This window comes from Callospermophilus lateralis, chromosome 11 (genome assembly GCF_048772815.1).
Source record: "Callospermophilus lateralis isolate mCalLat2 chromosome 11, mCalLat2.hap1, whole genome shotgun sequence".
In the NCBI taxonomy this organism is placed as follows: Eukaryota; Metazoa; Chordata; class Mammalia; order Rodentia; family Sciuridae; genus Callospermophilus; species Callospermophilus lateralis.
The window spans coordinates 1965088-1978824 of record NC_135315.1 but is presented as its reverse complement, the minus strand read 5'-3'; the positions used below and the strand labels follow the sequence as shown (position 1 = coordinate 1978824).

Genomic DNA, 13737 nt, shown 5'->3' with positions numbered 1-13737 from the left:
GAGTCCTTTTGCACATGGTTTTCCTCGAGTGGCCTCTACGAGGTTGGTCCCAGTGGCAATGTGTGGGTGTGGCCCTGAGACCCCTCTGCTGGCCAGTTTTACAAAATCTACTTCCCAACAGGTGAGGCCCATGTAGGTCCTTTCTCTTCTCTCTTGTGTTTGATTGGTGTTCTCAACAAGCTCACCTTTGTTCATCACTATGGCCTAGTGGGAACATCTCAGGGAGTTCTCTGAGCAATGGCAGTGGCACAGGGCCGACTGTGGGTCTGAGTGCCTGTGTCCAGTGAGTAGTGCCAGTCCTGGTGACTTGGGTCCAGTGTCTTATCTCTGCCAGGCAGGTTAGCAGATATGGAGAATTCTACTAACCAGTAACTGTCCGTCACTGTTGGAGGTAGCCTGGCAGAGAAGCCAAGAGGGAGCAGTATTTGCAGAGTTACTATGATGTAGGTTGGAAACTGGCAGGACTGGGAGCTGTGAGGGACTCCAGTTGCTGCGACATGTAGCTCTATTGTTATTGCTGTCCTTCATCAAATTGGTCCTTCCCTCAAGGCTTGTGGAAGGTGCTGGTCCTACTTCAGTGGAGGGGCCTGCCTTTTAGTGGAGTCAGAGAAGCAGAGTACAAGGGCCAGCCATAGGGAAACAGGATGAACCACATGCCCGTGGACATCACAGGTAGACAAGCCTTCTGGCCTGTCTGCGCCTTGTCCACAGTGCACACAGCTAGAGGATGCTCACCAGGGGTATGCCAGTCCTCATCAGTGTCTTCAGGGTTGGCAGGCAGTGAACCATGAAGACTGGAGGTTTGAAGTGGCTCTGCCACGGGCTAGCGTGTGATCTTGTGGGATTTCCTGTCCTCTCTGTGCCTCCACTTCCTCTCTATGACACAGGAGTATTGGTAGTGCCTTCTCTGCATGGTGGTGGTGAGGGAGGGTGGTGGGGTAGGAAGTGGGTGCTCAGAACAGCAGCTGGCCTGTGGCAGGAGCTGGGGTGCTGTTGGCCTGGCTGTCCATCCACCTGCCCAGAGAGCACTCTGTCATGCATTTTTTCCTTCTCCTCCTTTTCCTGCTCTTCTTCCCCAACTCTTCCCAAGGGTGCTCTACCACTGAGCCACACCCCCAGCCCTTTATATTTTGACATAGGATTTGCTGAGGCCGGCCTTGAACCTGGGATCCTTCTGCTGCTGCCCTCACAGGTTGGCAGGGTCAGCATTAGTGCATTTGTTTTAAGGAGGAAAAAATTGCAGCTTATCTTGTTTCCTGACCTCCCAGCTTGAACAGCTGGTGAGTCATTGATCTGGGGTGGAGCCTAAAGTCTTCTCCCTGGGGCCAGCGCTGTCTCCACCAGAGAGATCAGGTAGGTGACACACTGAAGGCCCATCTGCCACACTTCTTTTTTAGCTCATTTCCGCACTGCACACTGGGGGACCGAGAGCAAGAGCTCGCCCAGGCATTTAAAGAGAACTTCTTTGGCTGCTGCTGGAGCCAGGACCTTCCCAAGCCATCATGTGAGGAGGTGTGTAGAAGAGTAACACAAGTCGGTTGCCTGAGATTCAAAACACTGGTGAACGGTGCTGGAACCAGTGGGAGAAGGGCCTGTGGTTTTTGTGTCTGCAGACTTCTGAAGGCCACCTCTTTTATTCCTGAGAAAGCACTTTCCCCTACACATGCAGAGTGACCATAATTCAGATTGCAAAGAGCCAGGCCAGGGCAGAGCGAGGGTCTGGCTGAGGCAAGGCTGAGGACACTGTGTACCTTGCTGTGGGCCAGGATTGGCTGTTTGGTCTGGGTGTGTTCAGGAGCCAGCTTCCTGTGATGAGCCTGCAGAGGACAGAGTTTTATTTCACACGGAGCTGCCCTGACTCTGCCCACACAACGGCTGCTGGGTGGTTGGCATTGGCCTTGGCACGCGATTCCTTGGGGTAAAGCCTGGTCTTCAGGGAGGCTCATCAGCTGTGCTCAGGCTCCCTCTCCCACTCGGAAGACCCAGGGCTCCATCTAAACCTATAGGACAAATGGTGGCTTCTGTTGTGTTTTATTTTGTTGTTTAACAAGGGGTTGGGGAGAAGGATAGTCTCATAATGAAAACTGAGTAGCACCTGGACAAGGAGGTATTTAAGGCGAAGGAAAACACAGGTGGAAGGGGACATCGAGTTAGTGCCATATCATGTGTGCCCTGAGATTCATGTTGAGACAGAATAATACAGGCATTGTGGGGCTTGTAGTTAATTAAAGGTGAACAGTTGATAAAGCAAATGTAGTTCACCCCACACACTTCGCCTGGATGACGTCTGTATCCAGAGATGGGATCAGAGGAACTTGAGGAGAAGGCTTCCTTCCACTGCTGTGGACTTGAGGATTGTGGAGCTGGGATAGCAGGCCACGTGCCCATGTGCAGCTGAAGAGCTGTAGCGCCTCCTTGTGTGGGTGGGTCCCTCGCAGAGGATGGAGTGGGGGTATTGAGCCATGGTAAGGATGCGGGCCATGTCTGGGGAGAGGTGCTGCTGTGCAGAGGCACATAATCTCCAGAGCAGGGATGGGACTGCAGAGAGAATGCTGGGCTGATTGGCGGGCGTGTGGGTGTCCTGTAGCCAGGCAGGTGGAAACCATCCTTGGGTTTGGCCATGTGTCTTGGAGGCTATGGCCATCCATCAGGGGTTTGTTTCCAGGAGGCAGTTGTCTGGAAGAAATCGCTGACAGAATGATGGGGTTTTTGCAGCTTGATTCGCCCGAAGGCCTGAAAGTAGGGCATTTGGCCTGAATGAAGAGAGAGGCGTATAGCTGAGTTGGAGGGACCTGCCCTGGGAACCCACTGACCGAGTTGAGTGGAAAAGGAATAGCTAAAGAAGGCCCGAGGTTTTGGGGTTCTAGTTTGGGTGGCTAAGTCCAGGGTGGGGCCTGGAGCCCAGAGGCTGGGCATGCAGGAGTGAGGCAGGCCTTGGCCTGGGATCTACTGAGGTGTGCACAGGAGACCCTGCAGCACAGGAGCCATGTGCTAGTGCACAACAGCTTGTGGTTCTGAGGGAGGCGCTTGGCCCAACCTGAGATGAGGAGCAGGAGCAGCAGTCAGAGAGGTTGGAGGGCAGGAGGACTGAGAGAAGGCGGGTGGCGTGGATAGCAGGGAGCTGTGTCTTGTGCTGGAGACCTGTCACCTAGGGAACCCAGACTCCATGCCAGACTGGGTCATGCGGAGCTGGCTGTCCAACAGGAGCAGGCTGAGCTCTGGCGATGATGTCCAGAGAGCGTGGAGCACAGTACAGCGAGAGCACAGACACACACACCACCACTGTGCCTCGGCACTGAGCATGGCCTGCCCTGCAGAGATGCTGTGCCAGCCCTTCCCCACACCTTGGACACATGGACAGCGGCCGGGGAGGGAAGCAGATGTGGAGGGAAGCATGGGCACCGCTGTGTGGGAGGCATCTGTACGCCAAGCTGTCCGGTCCACTTTTTTTGCCCTGTTCCCCGTTCATTTTCACCTTTTTTTCCTCTTTAAACTTTACTCCCGGGAAGGTCCCTGCATATGGTGACCTGTCCTGTAGTATGTGCTGCTGCTCTCTATCCTAGTCTGGAAGAAGGACTGTTCTTTCTTGACTGTCAGGCCGCTATAAGCTTTGAGAGGCGAACACATCCTGCTCACCCTCCTCCTCTTGCTTCTAGAAGGCTCTCCTGGTTCCTCATGCCAGACAGACAGGAGTGCTCTCACCATAGAATTCTGTCCAGTTCTGTTGGGTTCCAAGGGAGCCTGCTGATGAGGTGGCGCTAGCCCTCGGGCCTGCCTGTCTGGCATAACAGGTCAGTTTGCCAGGGCAGTGAAGGGCCTGTGGCGGGTAAGTATTAAAGTGCAGGCCTTGCTCTGCTGCTGCACTCTGACCCCGCGGACAGAGTTGTCGGAATCCAGGAGTGAACATTCCTTGGACCTCTGCTCTTCAGAGAGGCTCATGGATTGTGAGAACTCTGTAGGAAGTGTCTGCGCATCATTGCCCATGCTCATGCACCCATTCCCACATACTTACCTAGCGCCAACTGTGTGCCTGGCATTGTGATGCTGAGGCAAGCTGGGTGTGTCCTTATTAGGGCACGAGGACAGACTTGAGAAGAGAATCAGCAAATGGAGACATGGAGTGCCACGGGCCAGGGGAGCCCCTCCATTGTCTATGAGGGCATCCAAGATTGGCTTGTTTAACCTTGCACTTGACGACTGAACAAAAAAGTGTCCAGGCAGAGCTTGGAATTGGGCATAGAGGAAAGGTAGGTGAGAATATGATCCAGTCCAAGACTTGAAGGATACTTTCTTTAATAAATTCTGGTTAGAATGCAGATTCAGAAATTGACAGGGCTAGGGGTCTTGGAGGATGTGTGGGCCTTTGTGAAGTATTGCACAGTCAGTGGGAAGCCTTGAGTGAGATACATATTGAAATTTGAGATTGAATTTAGAGAGACCAAAGCAAGGCTGGAAGATTAGTTGGGAATTCACTGTTTTAATCTAAGTACTAAGTGGTGGTGATGATGATTGTGACAAAGGTGACGATGATAACAGTAGTGATGGTGATGAGGTGATAGTGATGATGACAGTGATGAAGATGATGATTGTGATGGTGGTGACAGTGGTGGTAATGATGGTGATGGTGACTGATGATAATGATGGCATCAGTGATGACAACAGCAGCGATAACTATGGTAAAAGTGGCAGTGGTGATAACATTGGTGGCAGCAATGATGACTGTGACACGGTGATGATTGTGACAAAGGTGGGTATGGTAATAGTGATGGTGATAGTGACAGCAACAGCGGTGATGATGATTGATGAAGGTGGTAGTGATGGTGATGGTGACGATGACAGTGGTGATGGTGGTGGAGGTGGTGGTAGTTGGTGGCTGGCCTGGTAAGTGATGGCTGTGCTAGTGCAGATGGAAACAGGTGAGCGGATGCAACCAGGATTTTGAGAGCAAGACTGAAAAGGGTGATCGTGTGGAGGGGAGGAAGGGGAGGAAATGTCAAGGATGAGTCTTGGTTTTGGTGTCCAGCTATGGGCGGACAGCTTCGTTTGGAAGAGAAGAGGAAAGAATAGGTTTAGGAGGGAAGAGACAGGAGGTCTGCCTCCTAACACCTGCTTTCTGGTAAAATGCCCAATTCATTCACACCTGGGAACAGATGCTGTGGTCTTTGGGATCTCAATGGCCCTGTCAGGTTGCACTGGGGATGGAATCTGGGGAGAGGGCAAAAGGTGGATTTTCTTGGGTTTATTTCTATGTAGAGCATGTGGTCATTCCATATAAACTGTAAGATACCATCTTAACATTTCTCTTTTGGCTTTTTAAAAGAATCTTGCAGCCAGGCGCAGTGGCACATACCTATAAGCCCAGTGACTTGGGGTGCTGAAGGAGGAAGATTGCAAGTTTGAGATCAGTGTGGGCATGTAGAGAGACCCTAAGCATCTTAGGGTGATTCTGCCTCAAAATAAAAAATTGAAGAGACTGGAAGCGTAGCTCAGTTGTTAAGGGACCCTGGGCTCCATCCCCAGTACCAAAAAAAGGGAAAAGGATCTTGCCTGTTTTTATCCTAACACCGGAAGTGGGAGGAGTGGCCGGAGCAGCTAGAGCTGCTGGAAGCCAGGGAGCAGGGTCAGGTCTGCTCATAGGTCCTCCCTACCCAGCATTTCCCCAGAAGTCCTTGCATGCTGGTGGGAGGGAGAGTGGGCTGGAGCCTGGGCAGAGCTGGCCTGAGTTCTAATACTTTGTTTCTTCCTCCTGGACAGTTCTGAGAGTATCTTGAAGACATTTCAGCTCCTTGGATCTGAACTTTAAACGTGCCTGTGGCTGTAGAGGGGTGGGAGGATAACAGATAGCTGTCTGTGCTCACCTTCCTGGTCCAGCAGGACGCCAGTGCCAGAGGCCCTGCGGAAGCAGGATCTGGCTGCCACTGCCACCCAGGGCTTCTTGTGGTGGGATTTTGTCCACAGAGAGGACCACTGAATGGAGCCCCAGCTGCTTCCCAGCATGGCCCTGCTCTCCTTCAGGTGACATCACCATGTGTGAGGTCCCATACTGCCACCTGCACCATGGGGAACAGAACCTGCCGCACTGGCCCTGCAGTGCCTGGAGGCTGTCCTCAGTGGGAGCCGGGCAGCTGTGCATGGGCTGCAGAATCCCATGCCAGGGACCCTTTTACCCTCCTTAGCATCATGTGTTGCTGGGTGTCCCTGGGACAGGAGACCATCACTGAGAAGGAACTGGGACTCACTCGGAGCTGCTGCTTCTTTGTTAAACCGAGGAGTGGGCTTTCTTTGCATCTTCAGTTATTTATCTTTCATTCTCTTTACTGCCAGCTTCAAAGTCCCTGTGCGTACATTTTACTACATCTTGAGATTTAGCTTTTCCGGAGCCACATCTAGCACACCAGGCAGTGATGTAGAGACTTGCTTTGTCACTCTGTGTGCCCAGTGAAATGGTTGTAAACTCCCCAAACGATCAGGTGCAACTGCCTCTCCCTTCTCCCAGCCGGGAGCCATCACCCTGCGCTCCTACACTGAAACAAAGCCTCACCACAGTGCCGTGACATTTAATTTAGTGTTTCTCATTTCAAAGCTCTTAAAAATATTAATTAATTCCTGTCAACCCCGGGAGGCGTATTATTAATATCCGAGGTGCCTTTCATTGCTGGTCCATTAATGTGTCCCCTTGCTGTGGTAGGTAAGGAAGCAACAATGAGGCCGAATCTTTTTTTTTTTTTTTTCCCTTCCCAATCCCCAAAGATAAGACCTTGCTGGAGCCAAGGTCAGAAATAACGAATTCCTAATCTCACTGGTGTCCCCGAGTGACCCCTGCTCTGTGGCCCCGTGTGTGTTTGGGAAGAATGGCACTCCTATTTAGGAGTGATCTCAGGAGACAGAGCAGCAGGTTCTCAGCGGAGCTCCTACTCCATGGGCCCTAGATGGACGGCTGTGCGGGGGAGAGTGGAACCTAGCAGAACCCTGCTGTAGCAGAGGGTTTGGGCTCAGCAGCTCTCTGAAACTGCCCCGCAGGGGGTGGCCTCCCAGGGCAGCTGTGTGGTCTTAGCAGTGGGGCCTGTTCCCATTTGGGGTGGCTTGTCTTTCAGTGACCTCTGTCTCCTGACTTCCCATGGGGGTTTCTGTAGCCCAGCAAGGCAGTTACAGCCAGCCGACACCCAATGTGGGAAGCTCCTGCGCCACAGGTGCAGGTCTGGGCCCTTTCTCTTTCTTTTTGTGACCGCCAGTGGCAAGTCCTATACACCTTCTGTTCTGGTCTGTCTGTAGCTGATGACTTTACAAGTTCTTCAACTCTGAGAAATGTGTCCGTTGTTCGTGAGGAGTGAGTGGTGTCAGTGGATGAGGAGAGGCGAGTGTCTGCCATCTCAAGGCAGACCCTCAGCTGGGGTTGCAGGGTAGAACCAGGTGACCTGTGTCCCTGGTGGAGCTGTGTGTATGAGACACTGACACTGCCTGACTCCTGCCTGAGCCCGAGGTGTGGGCAGTGCTGCTCAGAAAGCTGGGTTCAGCTGGCCAGCGTTGCTGTTTGGGTGGTGGCTTTAGATGGTGCTCTGAATGGTAGGTAGCATGGTTCACAGCCACACTCCTGTACTTTCTGGTATTGTAGGATGCAGGAACCATCAGGAAACAAGTTCCCATGGGTGGAGAGTAAACATGCTTACCAAGACACGCTTGCTGTTTTTATCACTTTGTCCAGTGACACTGCCAATGACACTGGAGGTATGACATTTTTGCCAGCCTGTGAGGGAGAAACAGCTTGAAGGCGCATGGCCTCCCCTCCTTGCCAAGAGGCTGCATTCTCTGGAGGTTTCCCTGTCACTCCTACCCTGGCTGTCCCTGTTGGGGAGAAGGGAAATGTCCTCCCGTTGTCAGCTTCCAGATCCCCAAATGCCCCTGGTACAGGGAAAGGAGGTCCCTTCCTAGCACTTCCTCCTGGCTTCTTTGAGGGCAGAGGTGCTATTCCCTGGCCTGTGCCCATGTACCCCACATGTAATGTTCTGGCTGGGGAGAGTGTCCTGGGCACACCGCACAAAACTCATGGAGCCAGTCCTGCCCAAGGGGTGCTCACAGACAACTAGAAACCACTGAGCTCACAGGAACCTGGCTTCTCTCCATACAGTTTCCCTGGCATTTCCCTTGGTGGTAAATAAAATTGCTGTCAGATTTTCTTTGCTTGCAGAAAATAAATAGCAAATTCAGACTCCTTTTAGCACTAATTGAAAATATGTTGCTGAGTCCTGCCTTTCTGTCTGGGCCATTCCCTGCATGGACCCCTAAGTGCCTTAATGGAAGCAGGACCTCTGCCTGTACCAGCATTCCAAGCACAGCTGTCCTGGAGCTCATAGCTGTGGCTTCTCCTGCTAACGTGTTTTTTGAGTACCCTCCTGAGCTGCTCCATCTTACGGAGCACTTGGATGAGGAATGTGTAGGTATTTGTGTGATTTACATAAGGCCCAGAGCAAAATGTCTGCCCAAGTGGGATGTGGTTTGCTGATCTATTTGACTGCCATAGCAGCCATGAGTCAGAGGGAGCTCCAGGTTTTGGGTTTTTGTGGGTCCTGTCCACTGGCTGGGGTGCTTTGGCCGGGCAAGTGGGTTCCCGATCCTCTGTGTGCTTGCTGTTCTTGCTGGGGCCGAGGGAGGTAGCTTGCTCTATGCACTTTGGCAGGAGTCTCCACAGATTGACATGTCTCCTGTGTCTGTTGTCTAAAGAGAATGTCTAGCTCTCTCCATTTCAAATTTATTTTCTGATTTCAGAATGTACTTGCCTGTGTGGATGTAGTTGCAGAGGGCATGTAGCCAAGGTCGAGGTGTGTGGAGAGAATGTCCCCTGCTTCCCCTGGAACCAGGTTTTCATTTGTCATCTGTTCTCATAATGTTTTGCAGGATTAGTAAGACTCAGCATCCCGTTTCAGGCTTGCCCCCAGCACAAACAAACAATGGATCAGTGCCGATCAAGGGTGTTTCTCTCTACCTTTTTCCTAACTCTTTTTTTTTTTTTTAGAGAGAGCGAGAGAGAGAGAATTTTTTTTTTAATATTTGTTCTTTTTTTTTAGTTTTTGGCGGACACAACATCTTTGTATGTGGTGCTGAGGATCGAACCCGGGCCGCACGCATGCCAGGCGAGCGTGCTACTGCTTGAGCCACATCCCCAGCCCTACTTTTTTCCTAACTCTTTAGCTTATTTTTTTTGGTGCTGAGGATCAACTCCAGGCCAATAAGATGTTGCAAAGTGAAGACACGTATGGCGGGCAGTTGACTTTCTGCTGTGCCTCTTTCTTAGCTCTGCCGTTGCTGCCATGTGCACTGCAGGCCCTTATTTGCAGGACCTTGCATATGCCACCGGGAGCTCTACCCAGGCGCTATGCCCAGCCCTCTTCCCGCTTCGGAGTCTGAGAGTAGCACAGTGTGCGGACCTGAAGCGCGTAGTGTGCCCACATCCAGGTGTCTTCACTTTCCAACATCTTGTTGACCTTCACTATGTCACAGCAGCATCCTGTAGGATTTCATCATTTTGATTTGTTTGTTTCTTTACTGATTTTCATAATCAATGTCATTAGCAGTCTGATAGTCACTCAGAAACTACTTGCTAGTGACTGTTGTTGTGTGGAGAGGACGTGGTGCCCTGCATTGAAGGGCACACTCAGCTGTCAGTGGCATCTGCCTCAGTGTCACATAAGTGGGCAGTGAACAGCTCATGTCAGCTCAAAGAAAGAAAAGACCACTTCCTGCTGACAGGGTCCAGGAAGGAATTTTGCCAAAGAGCTGGGCCTTGAACAGGCTCTTCTGGTACCTGTGAGTTAGACGTGGCTGGTCTCCGGGGCAGCGATGCCCATCTTCCCTGCCCGGCACCAGCATCCCACCCCTGCACTCTTTGCTCCTCGGCATACCTCTTCCTTCCAGGTGGGGTCTGGCTCCCTGAGGACCAGCCTTGACCGAGCCCCCATGTGGTTGTCAACACACCTTGCCCGATGCGTGGAAATGAACTTGAACACTTTGCGTGGTGTTACTTGCTAAATTGCTCTTCTCTGTGCTCTTCTCTGGCTGTTTACTTTGCAAACAGCATTCCAGTCGGAAGGGAGGAAGCACTGAGAGGGGCTCCATCTCGCTGGACCCTAACCCTGCCACACCAGTGCAGGGCTGCCCAGTTGCCCTCAGTATAGGAAGGGCTGCTTCTAGTGAATTGGGTTTGTGGTCTCTGGATGGGCTTTGTTTCCAGGTGCAAAAAAATTCAAGGAACCTGTGAAGAGTGTTTGCTTTGCCATCCTAACTTTTGTTGTCAGACATGGACTGACAACTCCAGGTCGAGGTTGGGCCCCTATCTCTTGCTTTTCCCTCACATGTAACCTTGCTTTTCTGCCCAAGGCCTGGAAACCTGGAACTGAGCAGTCTGCCTCCCTGGTCTTCTGGCTCGCTTCCCTTCTCTGCTCTTCTGGGAGCAGTGGCAGGCTCAGGGCAGCCAGTGCTGGCCAGCCTGGCCAGCCTGGCCAGCCTGGCCAGCCTGGCCTGGCCAAGAGCTGTGCGCAGGCCCGCTGCTCCCTCACAGGCCCTTCTTTGATCACGTTCCTACTGTGCTGCATTCTCCCTCACAATGCATCATGGCGTGGGCTTTATGTACTTTATTTCTTTTCAGGGTAGTGAACAGACATGAGCTTTTAAGATGAGAGCACAGCGGTCACTACAGGCACACCCTTGCGCTGTGTTCCTAGGATGCCATCTTTCTGAAGAGTATGCTTTCGCTGCATGGTGTTGCTCTGTCGATGGGGCTTCTTACTGACTTCCTGGTGTGGCCGGGATTCTTACTTACTGCTTTCACTGCACCACCCAGGGTCCCTATAGCTCTGCTCTTCCAGTTCTTCTCTGTTGTGATTTACCAGTAAAAGTTCTCTGTGACCAAACAAGAACAGATAAATAGGAAGCAGAGAACCCTCATCATTGGCTTCAGCATCCTTGTCATTGACCACAGACTCCTTGCTGCCCTCGCCCACCCTCCCGACCCAGAGAGCCTGCAGGTCAGCACAACATTGAGCTAAGTCAGCATTTGGCATGTTTTGACTGTGTGATTGCTGCTGTGAGAAGCCCAGGTGTCTTGTGGCTCTGTCTCCTGATTCTACCAGTTCCCCAGTCTGTGATCTTGTCTGTGGAGTCCCTGCCCCCTGCCCCCTGCCCCCTGCCCCCTGCCGTGGGTTTCCTTGGCTTTTCTTGTTTGTATTTTTCCCATGTGGATTTCAGTGGCAGATTGTCGAATTCCTTAGAATAACTTGTTAGGATATGGACCGGGACTGTGCGGTGTGTGTGAACGACCCTGGGGAGAGTGGACACCTTCAGGATGGTGAGCTGCTTTCTGACCGTGCAGGGGCACCATTGCATTTGCCCAGACTTCCTGTGTTTCCCAGGAGAGTATGGCAATTCCCACCACCAGGTTTTACACGCATCTTGCTTTCCCCATGTAGTTAATCTTCATTGCTGTATTGGTGGGCTTTCTTTGCCACAATGCCCCCTGTTCATTGCTTGTCTGATTTTTGGGAGCCTGGGGGGTATCAGGGATTGAACTCAAGAGCACTCAACTATTAAGCCATATCCCCAGCCCTATTTTGTATTTTATTTAGACACAGGGTCTCTGAGTTGTTTAGCGCCTCGCAGTTGCTAAGGCTGGCTTTGAACTTGCTATCCTCCTGCCTCAGTCTTCAGAGCTGCTGGGATTACAGATGTGCACCACTCATCTGGCTGTTTGTCTGATTTGTGTGGTGGTTTCAGATCCTGCTTATTCCTTGAGTTCCGCACTATGGGCTTCTAGGTCCAGGCCGTGGCAGGGGTGTAGGCCCTCAAGCAGGCGACGAGGCTGGCATATGGCGGGCAGTTGGCTTTCTGCTGTGCCTCTTTCCTAGCTCTGCCGTTGCTGCCATGTGCACTGCAGACCCTCCTTTGAGCAAGCTGTCTCTGTTCCATGTTGTGGAAGTGCTCTCAGGAGGGTTTCCCTCTTCTGACAAGTACTCAGTACTATAAGTGGCAGCTGTATCTGGCCTGTGTTCTATGTGACAGGCTCTCAGTGTTGATGTCCTTTGGATTTGAAGTCGTTCCCAATGACGGTATGTTAAATGAATGAGTGCGTATACCTGCCCTGTCGTGCAAGGGAGTTTCTGTCCAGTGCACAAGGCAGAGGCTGGGGTTGTGTCTGGAACCACACGCTACTAGCTACAGACTCTGGCAGAATGGAGTGCCTTCTGGCTGTTCTGGTAAGCCTCTCATTTCTTCTCTGTTGTGGTAAGCCTCTCATTTCTTCTCTTTCCACAGGCCCGGTACAAGCAGAGCCTGGACCCAACTGTGGATGAGGTCAAGAAGCTGTGCACTTCACTGCGCCGGAATGCCAAGGAGGAGCGGGTCCTCTTCCATTACAATGGCCACGGCGTGCCCAGGCCCACAGTGAATGGCGAGGTCTGGGTCTTCAACAAGGTGAGCCCACCCTGGGAACCCTGCCTTCCTCTTGCTAGATAGAGGCTTGTCAGTTGAGGTGGTCACAGAGGTGAACTCCCCTTAGCTCCTGCTGAACTGTGGTATTTCAGCCAACCAGAGAGCAGTCAGATAGACAGGAACCACAGGCCAGTTCCCTGGCTGGAAGTTTTGGGATCACCTCTGTTTTAGTGATTAAAGCTGATAGATGATCAGGCACAGGAGCTGTTTCTGTTGGAGGACACACTGGGTCATTCTCAAAGTACATGCATGTGCAGTATCCTTGATGCGTGGGGCTATTAGCAGTTCCCTGTGGAGAGGCCAAAGAACACTTCCTTATAGTCTCAACAGTTGCAAGTTGGTCAATTTTATCAAGAATTCGTTTTGAGAATCTGTGATTTTCTTGGAAAGTAAAACATTCTGAGTTATCTAAGGAGCCAATGCCCAGCCACCCTGCAAGTGCCACCTCAGCCTTCCCTCTCTGAGGTCGAACTTGCAATCACTTGTAATTCCCGAAGCGGGGGCAGGATTCCCACCTTCCTGGGCTGACCCAGGCATTCCATCTCTGCTGTCCCGCATGAGCTTTTGGTTCCCACAGAGCAGCTGGCTGCACTGCTGTCTCCATGTTCCACAAAGGTAGCTCTGGGGACATGTAGCGGGCCCCATTGTGTACTCCAGCACTGGTTGGCGGTCCAGCAAACACGATTGTAGGTGTTGCTGCTTACTAGCTTTAGGAACTGGTCAAGCACTGAAACTTCCTGGCCCTGTGACCGAATGCAGATTGAAAGATTGCAGGAGTATCCTGTTTCCTAGTGTCTGGCCCAGGTGGTGGTGTGGAGAGGCCTAGAGGAAGACTTCAGACCCTGGACAGAAGGCAGAGCAGGCAGGGAAGTTGGAGGGTGCCAGGCCCAGCTCTGCCTGCAGGGGCTGCTGTTTCTCCCTAGGTGTATTTAATTGCCCTCTGAGGTTGTGTATGGAATGTTTGGAGGTTCAGTTATGACAGTAGTAGAATGGAAGGAGACATGGCACAATGAACTGCCAGATACCCACTGGCTGGTTCAGGAAGGAGCCCACCTTCCTTGCATGCCCTCCTCGACTTACTCCTGGACAAAGTGTGGTGCCAAGAATTCTGAGCTTATCATCATCATGCTGATCTTTGTAGGTCTTCCCTGCTTGTTGGACATGTAGGCACGGGGCCTGGGGCCCAGTCTCTGTAGAGGATTGGGACTGTCCTGCAGGTGATATTCTATGTGTGCTTTTCACACATTACTTCTGCTCTGA

General features: G+C 52.0%; 1 protein-coding gene across 1 annotated transcript in view; it reads left to right on the top strand.

Moving 5' to 3' along the window:
• Positions 1–13737, top strand: part of Rptor (regulatory associated protein of MTOR complex 1) — a 337753-nt gene that overhangs the window by 126125 nt on the left and 197891 nt on the right. The window contains exon 4 of the mRNA XM_076869269.2: positions 12301–12459. Within this exon, the coding sequence (XP_076725384.2) occupies positions 12301–12459 (159 nt within the window). The remainder of the gene's footprint in view (positions 1–12300; positions 12460–13737) is intronic.